This window comes from Acanthochromis polyacanthus, chromosome 1 (assembly GCF_021347895.1).
Source record: "Acanthochromis polyacanthus isolate Apoly-LR-REF ecotype Palm Island chromosome 1, KAUST_Apoly_ChrSc, whole genome shotgun sequence".
Classification (NCBI taxonomy): Eukaryota; Metazoa; Chordata; class Actinopteri; family Pomacentridae; genus Acanthochromis; species Acanthochromis polyacanthus.
Window position 1 is genome coordinate 18,660,116 of NC_067113.1, and position 16,193 is coordinate 18,676,308.

Genomic DNA, 16,193 nt, shown 5'->3' on the forward strand with positions numbered 1-16,193 from the left:
CAGGCCGATTATGTTATCAAACACAAGTGTGTGGTTTTAGTTAAACATTATTTTTCAAGTTCTGCCAGCTTTACACTGCAAAAAACAGTCCTGTAAATGGGGGCAATCTGGCAGCAAGTGAATCAGAAAAAATATTTTTCAGAAATTATGGAGTACCGTGACAACCCCAAACTATGTTTTAAAAAAGGAAAAATAATGGCAGATATTTGTAAAATAACATAATTTTTGCTGATTTAACTTCAACAAAACTGTGTAGTTTTAGAATAGCATATTGTTAAACAACAAATTAGTGTTTGTAAAAACACAGATTTGGATGTGTGCATTAGTTACCTTTTTTTTCTACAGTCAACATGTTAATAAATGCATTTTCCTGTGATTTTTGCGAGATACTATCAGTAGTTTAACAAAATTACAGTATAAAACATGATTTGCCATTTTCTAATTTCTAATATACAAATAATGGCAAAAAAATCTGCAAAATAACAGTTGTTTTGCTGTTTTAATTACAGTAAAAACAGATTTCACTCAAACGTTACAAACAATTTACCATTTATGAATAATACAGACATTAATTACAGTATTAGACTTTTTAAAAAAATGAATACCCCTTTTCCTATGATATTAGGTATTATCTCTAATTTAATAAAATGGGGAAAATCTATAAAATAATAGCAAATTGTTCCGAAAAGTACAGTCCAAAAATAAACATATTTTTTACAGTGCACTACTGCATTGATGTAAAACCAGTGTGTTAGTTTTCAGTGGGAGACCATACATACAAAGCAATGCTGATCTTTGGCCTGAGTTCCTGAAATGCTGCACAGAAATAATCCATCAACATCTTAAATCAATCTCTTGCTCTATATTTCTTTCAGGTTGCAGCATTAGCTTGAACTCGTGCATAAACAAACCGTCTTCCCTCCTTTTTTCCTTTTCACATGCTGCCTCTGACCCCTCTCACTGTGAGCCTGTTAATGCATTTTCGCACACATGGACTCAGTATTTTGGTCCTCCTTTCATTGTGAACAGCCCTCCACTGACATGTATTCACCGCCATCACACGGTCATTACCACATCCACGTAGCGAGACCTTGCCTCCCCTCCTCCCCGCTCTGTCCATCGGCTGACCCCTCGTCCTCCCCTCGTCCCACGCTGGGCGTTTATGTCTTCATCTCTTTGTGAGCGAGGAGCTGTTTTGGCTGCAGCCTCCAATGGAGAGGTGAAACCAGGGCACACTTGAACTCGCACAGAAGCGGTCACTGGAGACCACATTTGAACTGAATTTGACCTGTCAGACTTTACCCGATGCGCGTGTGTTTCCATGTCTTTAATCCATTTTCCCTGTCTCCTGAACACACTGACAAGTTTCCATTCACACAACATCACTTTTTTGGTTCCCACACTAGATTGCGGTTTGGAAAGTGTTTCTTGCTTGTTGTTAAGTTATAGAGGGTGCTGTAAAAGCCCTACAGTAGCCATTGAAAGTCATGGCGGTGCAATGGGGATGGAGGGCTCGAGGCTCCTGAAGCCTCTGAACAATGCTTAATTAGCTCATAAACAAAGGCTAGTGGGGGATCAGAAAGGGCAATCAAAGTGTCCCATCCCTTTGAGCTTCTCTCACCACCAACAAAGCCTCCTCTAATGGCCCCGTCACTCCACTTGTTGTGTCTCACTGCGGTGTGCTTCCTGACAACATAAAAGGCACACATTCCCAAAAGAGCCTTGGACAAGAGACGCTAACCATCCACACCTCCTCCTGCTTTCAAAGCTCCCCTCCTGACGCCGGTGCCACTCCCCATTCCACCCTTCCTCTGCCTGCCAGATACTGACGTTGCTCCTTGGCTCACCTCCTCGGTGTACTTTTGGTTCCCCGTGGCGACCAGCGCAGCTTTCATCTTTCCTCTTTCAGCCCTGTGTCCGTGACTTTGGTGGTCTGTTTTATTGCGTTCCTTTGTGCGACGCTGTGCTGGCATGCTGCTGGGAGCCTGTGAGGAAGCAGAGGAGACCGTGCCAGGCTCTGGAAAGGTTATTGGAGCTTGTCATGAAGACAGGTGTGTGTGTGTGATTTGTGCGTCGGTGTGCTCGCATGTGCGTCACGGTGGCCTGGCGTCCGTGTTTGTACTAGACTGTGAGCGTGTTATTTTTTGCATGTTTGGCCACGAGGCCCTCTAAAGAAAACAGACATCCACTGCCACACGAGCACAGCGCGGCAGCAGGTCGGAGGCAATCTCTTCTTGTTTGTGTGACTATGTTATCATCTCCTGTTTCCTGTCAAAACAGGAAAAGTCAGGGGCGAAAATGGAGGCTAGGAAAGTGCTGCCTTGATGTGTGTTGGCTGGAGGTCCACTTCTGGCTGACAGTGACCCTCCCGGCCAGGAAAAACAGACCCGTTCTGGGCGTAACCCGCAGTGGGATACTTCATGGTGTTATTTTTATCACTTTTACAAAGCACAGCAAGGGATGCTTTTCCCAGCTGTTGACACAGGTCTGGGTCATTTTTGTCTCCAAAACAGAACAGCAGAGGAGAGAGGGAGACGTCCCATCTGGTCCCGTCCCTTTGGCTGGCAGCCTCGCATGATTGTAGTCACTGTTTAGGAAGGGAAATCCTTTTTGACATTTTGTTAATCATGAAAGCGAGACACTCCTTTTCTTTGGATGATCCCTAGACCTCAATCACAATACCTTTTCCGTCAGGCTGAAGTTGTCAAGGCATTTTATCCATCCATCACTTGTATTTAAGTCTTTACAATGGGATGGCATCCACGCACAGAGACACACACACACGACCTACTGAATGCTCTTTCAGGGGTTGCAACTGTGAGTGCATTCCAGACACTAGAGTTAGCTATCAGTGCTGTTCAGGCGGAGGATTATTGCTGATGGCATGGCAGGTAAAAGCTCCAGCGTCTGCCGTGATGGGTGCTAAATGAGAAGGCACGGACAGGCGCAGCACACAAACAGCTGATTAGGGAGTCGACTAATTATTGACTGGTGAAAAATGATAACCACCTCCTGTTCTGCGCCGCTCGTCGAGTCACTGTGTAAAACTGAGAGTTGCTCCCGTGGAATTCCAAGAGTTTGAAGGCAGAGCTAAGTTTAGCTCTTTATGGGGTCCCTAAAAAAACGAAAAAGCTTCTTGGACAAGACTGCTATTGTTGTACTGGCCAGATTGCACCAAGCAGACTTCTCTGTTTTTCGTTTTCCCAACGATTCTTGCGGACACTGAGGCTCGAGTGTCCACAGCTATTATTTGTGTTATACAAGAAGCTGTAAAAGCGCTTCAGAAACCAAGTGTGACCTTAGTGAAACTGGGGTTCATGTGTTTTGATGAGCAACTGGCTCATGAGAGCACACAGGTAAACATCAGCAATAGCTCCTCCAGCACGTAGCATCTGGATCGGCTGGAGCTGTCTGCTGCTTTCTCCGTGACCCAGATTAAGATGTGGCGTGTGCTTGCTGACTGAGGTCGATGTCATCAGCAGGGAGGTCGGAGTTCATTTGTCTTTCTCGACAGACCTTAAGGTGGTGTTCCAGCGCTGTGGCAGAAGGCCACACTGACGCTGACCTCCGTGACTCACGCAATTAGTTACCCTTTGACCCCTCGGTCTCACAATCAAACCCTGATCCTGGCCCAGGCATGCTTCTGCATCTCCAAACCCACTTTACATACCACTGTGTGCATTTGTTGCTCAAAAAGGCTCTGATGTCGCGTTTGATTCAGTCTTGCATGGCGTAATAGCTCTGAAGTCCTACTTCACAAAAAGCAATCGGAGCCACACGTAAAAAAAATCATACCCTGAACTTAATGATAAATCCCAAAGACCCATTAGTCTGTATCTGTCTGCTTCAGCTCCTCCTTGAATGACTAATGTGTTTCACTCCATGAGTAACTGCGTGCTCTTAAATACAGTTAAAGCGCATCACTCAAGGCTTATGGAGACAGACAGACTCAGATGAGCGCCGTCGTGCCCTTGAGCCCATCCCATCGCAAACTCAATCTCTCTATTTTCACTTTGTTTGACATCTTCTGTCCTTGTCTCAGCTCTGAACATGAAATTCAGCAGCGAACCCGGCCCTTCCCGTCTGTTTCTCTCAGGATGTGTGTGTTACTACATCGTGCTGAATTCCTGAACTCTCCCTGAGATCTGCAGTGTTGTGACATTTCATCGGAGGAGGCAGAAAGCCCCTACAGAATACGAAGAGCACAATTCCAAGACGAAAACTCAGAATTGAACGAAGCTGCCAACTCAAAGACTATCCGCTCTTTTCACGATGTAAAATGACAGCAGCAATGTCCTTGTCCGCCTACGTTGGCATCCCTGACATGAGAATGGAGACAGTTTTGTAACTTATTTCCTGCCGTGTGATTGGTTGCGGGGAGAAAAGGCTGGATTGGCAGTCACCCACACTCTCAGACGATGTTTTATTCAGCCTCTAAGTCATGCAGGAGCTCGATATGTTCTGTAACAGGAATGTGTTTCATTTAACTTCATTGCAAGTTCAGATATCACAGAATACAGCTAAACCTATGTTTATGATGCAAATTAATAAAATCTAAAAGTGGAAAACAGTCAAATAAAAAATAAAAAGCTGCCTTTAAGCCCAACCAGTCCTCCAGGGCTCATTTGAATACTAAGTGAAACTGTTGGAGTAGCTTTGTTGTGGGCCACAAGGCCATTTGCAGGATGCTATTGTTCCGGAAAGACAAAGTGGTAAATGTGCATGTGAAAAAATTTTGATAAGCTAAGCATTTTTCGAGGATAGTGAATGAAAATCCTTCAGACTCAATAAGTGGATTAGTGTGCGCCGTTCTCCACCGAGATAGTTCAGCCTACTTCCTTATCTCGCTCAGATTCAACTGAATGTGTCTAGACATCTCAATTAGCAAGACGAGGGGGAAAAAAAAACCAAAAACAGATTCTGGTTAGCGCTTATCTTAGTGTGTTTTTCTATATCACCAGCCCTCAATGTCTAGTTCTCATAAACAGACAACAGTTTCCCATTAATGCAGCTCTTCCTGGCTGAAAGCCCAGGGCTGATGTTTAAATTTCTATTATTAGCAATGATTGTGTTCTCTGAGAAATCATTGGCATGGTAATGACATCTTTCATGATAAATTAGCATTCCCCCCTCCCTTCTCTCCTCTCTCTCTCTGCCATACCTACACTGTTCTGTTGGACCAGCCTGATTCCGCTCCTCGCAACTCTGCCGCTCCATTGTTCCCCCGACACGCAGCCGCTTTGTGAGACACAAAGCGTGTCACTCTCTGAGATAATGCTCCACAGACTGAGAGCGGACGGGACAGGGACGCTCACCTTGGCTCGGGATTTGTGCTTTAGCGTGCAGATAAAGGAGCTGAAATGTGGGTCTAACCTTTGGGCTCGCTCCACAATCCTCCCCCCGCCTGTGCAGCGTTAGCCTGTTGCTCACACACCCGTGCCTTTACACAGGTCGATAAGTGAAAATTGAGATATCTGCCAAATGGAGGGAAAAAAAAAAAAAACGTGGCATGCTCGACAATAACCACTTACCGAGCCTCATTATACTGGATCTACAGAGTCTATCCAAGTGGGGAGAGAGACAGAGAGGGAGTGTGGGAGGGAGACTCGGAAACACTCAGCAACAGAAAACTTGAATATTTATTCAAATGGCAGCTTGCCAGTGTAATTACTGCACCTTCCATTCTGAGGGAAAAGTGGACAGAATAGTTGTTCAACATTTCACCTTGTCACTGCTGTCATAGCACTTTATTTTCATGACTAGGAGCATGTAAAGCTTTGCGTTTTCTCATGAGTGACATTCCATTAAGTGCATATGGACCTTGGAGATCCTTATGTAACGCCATGTGTTCCTTCATTGTGCTGCTATTGCATGAATAACGATTTAAATGTTGATCTGAAAATGATTAATTCTAATCATGTTGTTGATGTGCAGACTTTTCCCCCCCCCATCGTGGGATCTGGAGGATGTTGATGAAGTACTGTATGCAATTACTTCTGTTTGAGCATGAGTAACCCCCTTTGCATTTTTCTTTGATAATTAACCACTCACATGCACACACCATCTTTGGCTGTTCGCGGCTGTTGCCCTCCGTGCGGCTCGGGGAGTCTCGCGATGGAGATTAGATGCCACAAGCTTTTAGCAGGAGTTTGTTTTTCCGTTCTAAAATAAACTGCAGGGAAAATGGGAATGCTCGCAGTCAGAACCTAAAATGATCTCCTGTAGAACAAACTGCAGCTCTCTCGGTGTGACAGCTCAGACAGAGGAGGAGCAGGTGGCTGTCATCACCGCACACAGACTGCAAAACACAAGTGAAGTAGCAGTTTGGACTGTTGGAAAAGAACTATTGTATCAGGCTCATGTGTGCTGTGCTGGGAGTTTTAAAGTAGGTACTTGGACAAAAATAGATCTCTCAACAAGCTCCAGTGGATAGCTGGGATTACTTTTGCAATTTCACACTGCACACCACCGAGGAAAAACAAATTCAGGCCTCAAATGCTCTGTTTTCTCTTTTCAATGCATGTGATTGTATTTCATTAGTCTGTTTTAAAAGGAAAAATCACCAAATATTAATCTCCTTTTTCCACCACCTCTGTGCTCTGTGAATGTGCCAGACGATTTTAACCCTCCCCCTCTCTAACCTCCCTCCCCTCACCCCAACCTTTTTTCTTCCTCCCCTTCTGTCCTTGCTTTCACCTGCAGTTTACAGCAACACCTGGCTCCTGCCTCTCCAGCTTGCCTGTTGAATTTTTCATTATGTACTCATTTTGGTTTGGTTTCCACAGGCGAGCCCGTTTGGGGAGGAAAAAAAGGAAGAGAAACTACCCTGAGAGCGTCTGTGAGCCAAAAATCAGCCAGTTTAATTAGAAGTGCACAATCGTTGGTGCAAGTATACATACACAGCACAATTCACCGTGTCTCTGGTGTGGACAGCATAGCAAGCAGCTCTGCTGTACTGCCAGCAATGGGCAGGGAAGTGGAAAATATTTGAAGAGGAGAATAAATAGTTTTATCTGTCTGGCTTATCAAGACAGTTTGAGTGTTACACTTTCCACAAATGAGAAAACTTTGGATGGATAGTTCATGTTCTCTCTGTGCAAAGCACTGTTTCATCTCTCAAATCAATTTCTTATGATTTGAAGAATGATCATTCACAGCCAGATGTCTGAGAAAGACATCTTTTTGGCACGTGTTAAAATCTCCACTGCTGGGGAATCCTGAACCTCCCAAGGCTCTGACCTCGGCCAAAGCTGATGAAAGCTTGACTGATCTCGGGCTGAAGACAGTGAAGGCTGCCTTGCGTCCACAGAGAGGAGAGAGAGAGAGATGTTGTGAAGGGGGCAGAGAGAGAATGAAGTCTGTCCAAACAGTCTGAAAGGGGCTTGTTTTCTTTTTGTGCGTGAGTGAACAGGAAAAGGTAATTAACTGGCCAAGTGGCGAAAGGCAGGAGTGATGGATGGGTGTGGTGTAAAGCCACGCAAGGGGCAGCAAACATACACACAGCTTTCATCCAATTTCTGCTGCTTAGGTGGTTTGGTGAACCTTTTATGCAATTCCACTTTTAGAAAAGCATGTACGTGGCTTTAATTTTGCTGTCAGTAAGAGGAGCTAACAGCACTCGCACACTGATAAATGGGCTGACCATGTGGAGCAGTGACACGTCATTATAGGAGGTCATTAATGTTTGCAGGGTGGATTGGTAAACAGTCATGAGAGATTACATCTGATTCCACCTATGTTTAGCCACAGGTCAACAGCATTCATAGCCGTTTTTATTTAGAATTAATTATACGCAGTGACATATGTTCTTTTTTTTTTTTTTTTTTTTTTTTGGAGGAGCTGCTGTACAGTGAGCTGCATTACAACTCAAGCAAAAACGAAGCAACATGTCACACCAGACGTTATCAAGATACCCACAAAAAGGTCACCACTGTATTCTGTGGAAAATCCCATTTGAGCGGCAGATTCTCTCCACCTGGTAATCCTTCATCAAAGGATTTGTCGCTGTGATATTGTGGACAGGTGGTGCTATCGTGTGTTGAAAGTGTCACTTAAGGGGTAGAGCCTATTTGCATTTTCTGTCAGCAGTTCACTGACTGTTTAAAGGGAGGAAAAGACACACACTGCAGACAGATTGACATCGGTCTCAGTGAGCTCCTCTTGAACAGATGCCTGACACTGAGAGTTTTGGCTGTTCGTTTAACAGAAGACTGATGCAAAAATCTCCCAAACAAGGTAATCTGTTTGATCTCGATAATTGTGTTCATTTAATATGCTGTTTGGCAGTTTGTCTGCAAGAGAGTTGCAGAATTAACATTTTGCAAAATCAGAGTTGAGAAGATTGTGCTTTTGAACACAAGTAACATCAAAAGCTCAATAGCTTTTTTGGTGTTTGACCTTTATTTAAGCACGCATTCTTCTTGCAATTTACAGAAGTTGCTCACTTTAAAATACTTGAAATCACAGGAGAGTCGGAGACAGTGAGGAGGAGTGAGACCACAGCCTCTAAAAGGCAGCAGCAGAATCGATTTTGCAACCGTATCTCTCACAAAAGCTTAAGCTCAGATAATGGGATAAGAGTCTAAATGTAGCCACACTTAGACAAAAGGGGGAGTTCACATTAGAAATGCAGGAGATGCAGCTGAGATATTTCATCATTATTTGATGGAATCTTATTGTGCTCCGATTAAAGGGGAAAAAAAACCCAAGGAATGACAGAAAAATGAAAAAAAAGAGTTTTTTTCAGGGAGACACAGAGGATGAGCAAATTCATGGCTGCAGTATGTGTGTGTGTGCTTTTTGTCTGAGGGAGTATTATCAGCCAGGTAATGACAGTGTACTTGTGTTGCTGAAGATACCGTTGCCTTGTTTGGGGAAAGTCTTATTACAGGTTTGTTTAATCCTGTCAAGTCAGCAGACAGGGGCAGACATCTGTTTGATGTGATTTGTTGAACCATCCCATTTTGTGTTCTACCAAAGGCGTTCCCACAGAGTTAAATAGCTTGCTCGTGTGACATCCTGAGTCATTGTCTTCTCTGCCTCCGAGCAGGCAGTGGTTAAATTTAATGGTCTGTATCCCAGATCTGCTGCCCCACTAAAAGCTCTACCTGATATCTAATCAGTCACAGGCCTTCCAGCCCCTCCACTCCTCCGGGCGATCCGAGCAGAGTCGGCCGGTTTGGAGAGCAGGTCAGAGATGTGGAGGTGGTGGGATAGTTGAGAAAGAGCAGGGGGCAGAGAGGGATTACACCGCTGGATGTGTTGCTTTTATCCTGGGAATGTAATCTGCCTTAATGCCCTGTGCTCACTCAGGGCAAGGCCAGCAGCTGTGCTCGTTTTTCTCCGACTTGGCTGTCAGAGTGAACCAGGCTACCTGTGGGAAAGGAGGCCCGCTGGAAGCTCTCGTGCTCTCCCTGAGATCCGAACTGGGCTCCTGCGGTTTATTGGGGCCAATCTCTGTGAGACTTATGGAGGCGGTGTGTGGTTAGGGTCAACACTGTCTCAGGCCATGTAAACAGAGATGGTCTCTGCCACATCCTCACAGGGAAGCAGAGGAAGGGAAAATCAGGAGTTGAAAGGGTCTTAGATTTGGCAGCTGCTGTGTGGTCTTGATTTTACAAGAAATGCAGACAGTGGGAAGTACTTAGGAGTTGTGATCTGTAAACAGGACTGGTGCTGTTGAGAGGACAGATATAAAGCAGCATGGTGTGATACTGACTCGTTTTGAGGAATGTTTCCATGCAGGTAGAATAATAAAATAGAAACCTGAAAGGGGAAGGAAGGAAATCAAGGAGGACTGAGCACATTAGTCTTAAAGTCAGCTCTCAGGATTTATCCTGGCTTGTGTTTCAGTTTAATGACCTCATAAGAAATAGTGAATTCCTTACTGCCAGCTCAGGACTGATTCCAGACAAATTGCGCTGTGATTGATATTAGAAATATGAAAGTTAAATCACAAACAGCAGTCTGCCACAGAGCGATGGTAACTCTATAGTAGTTCAGATATGAGTGGACAAGCTGCTGACGACAGTACGCCAAAACTTTTCGCTTTATTTTTCTCATCACGGATGCACGTTGATCCAATTCAACTTCATTTCTTTTTCCTGACACTGCTGCTGAGGGATGTAGGGAGCTTTTATGCCTGAGAAATATCTGTTGGGCTCAACTGGAATAGAAAATATGGTTTCCCAGAGTATTTTACTTTCAATGGAGCGTGCCTAAAAGTGTCTCGGCTAGTGAGGGGCCTCATGCATTTCAAATTGCTGTGACCTTCCCTTGATTTCAGTCGGTTTGCTATGTCTGGCCTGGCTCCCCACATCAGACGCTGAATGTGGTAACAGTTTTATGGTAGTTTGGCTTGTCTGGTTAGAGAGAAGGTGCACAAAATAGACAAAGTAAATAAGATGTGATTTAAGGACGAAAAAATACACGAGTGATTTTGCTAGTTTCTGTTTGCACCCAAAGGAGGCACAGGAGAGAAATCATGCACATCTCTCCTCCTCCCATACCCCCAGTAGTAGCAGTAGTTACGGCTGAGTTTGTTTCCATCAGCCTCTGGCCATGGTCTGTCTGCAATGACACTCCGTCAACCCACAGAGACAGTCGGCTGGGCAGCTCTCACTCCTGCTGTCCTGGTTTTCATCACACTTACTGAGAGGGACAAAAGCAAACTCGAACGGCTGTGAAGGGTTCATTCCACAGGCAGGGCTTCCTCTCTCCAGTGTGATCCTCCTTTCCATAATAAGGCCATAGCATCTGACTACATTTGTCCCCAGAGTTTAATAAAGATCAGTGCTGACAGGCAGTAAACCAACACAACCACCCACAAGCCTTCAGGCAAAGGGCCACAACCCCAGCCTACCTCCTCCCACTTCTCCCTCTCTCTGTCCTCTCATGCTCACTTGTACACTTTAATTCTCTCCGTGGATAAACCTCAGCTTGAAACTGAAACCATCTCCCACTTGAACAATGGCTGAGGAGTCAGAACCCTGAAGTAGTTCCACGCTTCTCTGCCAACGAGACCGCTTTGAACGTTTGGATCGTGTTGATGCCGTGCATTACATACTTCTCTGAAACAGTGCCACTCTTTACACCCACTTGCACCTGTCAGTAATGGATCAAATGGATAATAAAAGAAACAATATGGCTGCAGGGACGGGTGCACTCATGCGTCGCGCGTTTCATGTTTTCCACTTTATGCTCATCCACAAGCTCTCAAGCAGTTAGCATGAATGCTAAAGCGCAAACACACAGGTAAGCTGTTTAAAGTTGCAACTGCTCAGTGACTTTTCAGCTGGTTTTTATTGTGTTTACTTGAGATGCTTTTTTAAATTCGTACCTACGCTGATATGTGAGTTATGTATCAATCTTGAAGCCTCTTATATAAATATGGACTCAGCGGCCTTCAATTTCATCACACCCCTATCATTCCCTTCCACATCCTCGGCACCATCATCATCCTCATCATCGGTGCCATCATCCCCTTAAGCCCTGTGGCCCTGACCCTTCATTCACTCCACCGGGCATAAAGCTTACAGACAGCTTTACAGGAGAAGCCCACTCTCTAACCTCCAGAATCTGAACTGAATAGCAGATGGGCTCAGCTTTGTGTGTCCTTTTATTAGCTCCCCTAAATCAACACCTAACAATGCATAGAGGGAGAGACAGAGAGAGAGAGAGGAATTGATTTCTTCCATCTACCAGTGCCCCGAGGTGGGTAAGGAGTGGTCCGAGGGTAAAGGGTGAAGAGGTGGAGTTGACTGGTTATGACTTTGCTTCAATTTCCTGTCTAGGAAGGCATTTACATGAAGCCAGACTAGACGGTGAAAAGAACCCCGGCTCTGTTTCGCGCTTCACTCCAATTTGTCATAGACTGTTTCATCTTATTTCCTGTCATAAATATCCTGTGTGAGCGTAGCAGTAGAGATTGTTCACGTGTCGGGATCAAGCAGCATAACATATCATTTCTGAAAGCTTTAGCATATTTCCACTGTAAGCTTCTTACATTTTGAATCCTTGCCTGGATGTACTGTAGCGTCAACATTCACTTAGCATACCTTTTCAACCATTAGAAAGCCCATCAGGGTTCTCAATCGCAGGAAGATTTATAGGGTTTTCTATATCCTGACCGTTTTCCTTAGTTGTGCTGCCCATGACTGCCCAGTAGCCACTTTAGTAAGTCATTAACCACAACCACTCAGCTAACATGAGGCCAGAGCAGACACAGTCCCACGCATGATTGTCCTTTAAGTAAAGTGATGGTATGGAGATTGTGCTTATTTGTAAGCAATAATATCACTTTCTGGCCCTTTTTTGAGATTAAGGGGAAATGTGAGGCTGAAATGTGAGGCTGTGTGTTTATACTATCAGGGCTGTGGGTGTTGGCAGAGAAAGGTAATCTAAAAGTCTGTGTATTGAGCTGCTTTCATATGAAGGAGATTTAGAGTCCCTGGGCCTGCCTCTCTGGTCTCCTGGCCTGTCGGGTTAGCTGTATTAAGTGACACTGCATTAGAGCAGTGGATTGTTGTTTCCCCGCTGCTTCACTCCTCCTGATCACCTCAGAGGTTCCATGGAGCAAAGGTCTCATAAACATTTATGTACGGCCTGTGAGCTCCTGTCTTAGTCCACGACTCCACTGGGCAGAAGCCCACAGTGCCCCTTTACGCCTCTTAAGAGACCGTCTTGTCTCTGTGTGTTTGTAAGTGTTTGTTTCTCGAAAGCAGACAGAAAGTTATGTTCCTCCCTCTCTTATGATTTGAATAGTGCAGCGCTCTGTATGCCTCCGGCTTCCTGGAGGAGTTAGTTATTTTCACATTCGGTGCCTTATCGTATGTTTCCACAGCGGGACACTTATCGTATGTAAATTTTATAGCTATGGATGTCCCCTCAGCTGTTGTTTTGCTTTTGTCATTCCTCCCAAGCAGAGATGGACAACCCCAGGGAGCCTTCTTAGAGACGAAGCAAAAGGACAAAACCCTACTGGACACCATCCCTAAAAGCAGTAATAAGCTGAAATCTGCCCGACCCTCCCTCCTTCTTTCGAAAGTTTCACAAAATAAATAAATAAAAGCTGCATCTCACTTGCTCTTTTCTGTGGGGAATGTCTCTGTGGGATCCTCAGGTAATCCCTGTGAGCTTTATGTTCAAGATGTCTCCCCTCGTCTGGTTTGTTTGGTCTCAGATCCCCGGCAGACACTGTGAAATGACACCTAGTGAACCTGATCAGTGGTCTTAAGTTGCATCTCAAACAAACAGCCAGATAAAGAGAAAGTGGTTAAAGCAGAGGGTGAGGTCTCTGGGGGGCAGTTAGAGACCACACTGCTAGCAGATCACTGACACGCCTGGAAAATGGGAACAACATGCAGGAGATTCTTGCTAAACAACAGACTTGGTTCAGATGTTACTTGCATAGTATCTGAGTTTGACATATTGTGCATGTGAGTTAAAACACTTTGCTTTTGTCTGTTTTCTCTGCAGGACCCCGGATATGCAACCTTCCTGTTCGAGCAGCTCCAAACACCTGGGAACCATGAACCCGGCTGCTGTCAGGTTTGCTCCACGCCTCTTCACCAACTGAGGCAGGAGGCCTTGCAGAAACTTCATACTCCCGTCGTCACCTTCAGCTCAGGCATGGCAGCTCTGCCCACGACATCCTTTATACCACAGCCTTCTAGATTCACCGTGTCGTCCTCCAGCGTCCATGACAAACAGCTGTCAAAGAGCCAGGCTGCTACCCGCTCTGTGCTGCCGTTAGGGGAGAGACACAGAGTACCAGGCTGGTCTCAGAGCTCCTCCGCCTCATCAGGGCCCAAGACCAGCGTCCAGGTGACCGTGGCAGGAGGGCAACTCACTGGATCCCTGAGTACTGTCACCATCCAGGCGCAGCAGTACCTCGAGGGCATGTGGAGCATCTCCAGAGTCAACAACTTCCTCCCTCAGCCTAAACCGGTATATGTCTATTTTCTCTTTTATTTCATCGAAGTGCAGTTTTATTTTAGGAAGAAACCTTGAAGTAGTGGAGTGAGTTCAAATTCTTAGAGGTAAGCTGGCGAACAATACTTGAAAATGTAAAAGTTTGATTTCTGAAATGCCCTTTTGAGGTTTTTGGCATCATATGAGCACTAACTGTATGGAAATGAGAGCTGAAGAAGTATTTTCATGGAGAGTTAGAGGTAATGACAGTGTGATAGCACAATTGCTCATCAACCTAAATGAACCAAAATTAACTGTCTAAACCTTGAGTAAGTGTTGTTTTCTTCAATTTATCAACACCATGCAGTCGTGCTCGTCAGGTCAAGTCGTGTTGATACAAATGTTGCATTTCAGACCTTTAGACGAGATGAAGCCCTGGAGAGAGTCTGTGAGTCAGAGCTCTGCAGGAGCGCTGACCTCTCATTCCTCAGTAGTCAAGGAGCCTGAGTGAGGTCAGAGGTCATCTCTGCACTAATCTGCTGACATCCTCCTCAAGGGCATTTCAGATCATAGATATATACAAACACTAGATGTCTCAAGACGGAGTCGGCGGCGTCGTCACTTGGCGGCCATCTTAGGACAGGGGACTGCTCTGGCGCACTGTACTGTAGTCAATGGTAAGGTGGATGATTTCCTCACTTTAACACTCATAACTCGCTCAATTCTTGATTGATTTACAAACGGTTTAGTTTATTACAAACCTTATTAACGTGGCTATGATTCGGGCTCAATTCCGAAATCGCAGCTTTTCGTTTTGAAAAATGCGGCATAATTGTGTGTCTTTTCTGCCTGGCTACTCACATTGAAGATGGTGTTACTCACAATCTGATTTTCAATTATTAGGTTTTCCTGAGACCAACGTTTTTTGAGAACCTAATCTTTAGGCGAAATTACATTCTTTGTGGTTGTGGTTGTATTTATTTGCTTGTTAAGAGACTTTGATTGAGACCTTAGACTTATTGTTTGTATACATCTATGCCTGGATTAGTTAGCCTGCAGCCGAAATGCATTGTGGGTAATGTAGGCACCAGGTTCATGAAAAGAAAAGACAACATCTCTGTTTGTTGTGCATTGATTTTGGTGGAGCTTTGTTTTTATCTGTGCATTAGAAAGCTGAGAGTAATAAAGAAGTGCAATGCTAAATAATAAAATTACATTTACATCCATTTATGCTGAAAAAAGATATGTGTTCATTATTATATGAATTCAATGGTTTTAATTATTCTTATGTAAGCAGTAAAACAAGTACATCTCTGACATTTATAACAAACCAAGCTGTTGTAAAATCGATTGAAAATTGAGCAATCTACAGTGATTTTAAAATCCATGCTCCATTGACTTTAATGCTATGAGTGATCGAGCAGCCCTGTCCCAAGATGGACGCCATGTGGCCACGTTGCTCCCCATAGGCTGACAGCGCTCATGAGCCATCTAGTGTTTGTATATATCTATGTTTCAAATGACCACCCCACAGCTTCAACATATATCTTCTGTAATGCTGTCTCTGGTGTTAGTCTAGCTCTTGTTGGATGGATGAGGGATTTGGAAAGCTCCTGAGTGTCATGGCAGCTGCTGTGCTTTTGTTATGACTAATGTTGGTTTATTTTTCAGCAGTTTGATAAAAGGGTTGAGTTATCGGCCTGGGTGATTTTCTGATCCGATGTTAAGCATTTTAAAAATTTCTTCTATCCTAATGAACAGTGGCCTTTCAGCAAAATGTAGCAATACAGTTTCAGTTTTACTGTAAATGTATATCGGTTTTAAAATCAAGTTAGTCTTCTTTATTAGTAATAGTTAGTATCACCCAGGATAAAGCGGTGTATAGAGAATGGATGGATAGTATCGCCCATGAAAGAAAACATATCATTCGACTCCTCGTTTTACAGCAAAGTTATACCTCTTGGCAGGGATGTGTTGCATCTCAGAGTGTATTTCTGGCTACTGATATGAAGGTGTCTTTTTTTTTTTTTTTTTTTTTACTGAGGGACATCTGGTCTCCAACATGAGTGACAAACCTCTGTGACATTCTATACCAGATAGACTCTGTGTAAAGACCAATCAGCATGTGTTAACATAATCTAGCCTGTGCGCTTTAATATTCCCCATCAGATTCATAAACTGCACATGCTGCCGTTTGGGTTTTAGCTGTGCTGATAACTGCAGTGTGTTGCAGGTCTTGGCAGTGTTACTCCCTCCTGCTTGAAAAATTGAAGACCGCTTTT

General features: G+C 44.4%; 1 protein-coding gene across 2 annotated transcripts in view; it reads left to right on the plus strand.

Annotated features, from left to right (window-relative positions):
- The window catches only part of kif26ab (kinesin family member 26Ab), a 72,941-nt gene that overhangs the window by 16,793 nt on the left and 39,955 nt on the right, over window positions 1-16,193 (plus strand). For both annotated transcript variants that reach the window (XM_051950362.1, XM_022189369.2), the window contains exon 3: window positions 13,477-13,947. In XM_051950362.1, coding sequence (XP_051806322.1) covers window positions 13,477-13,947 — 471 coding nt within the window. The remainder of the gene's footprint in view (window positions 1-13,476; window positions 13,948-16,193) is intronic.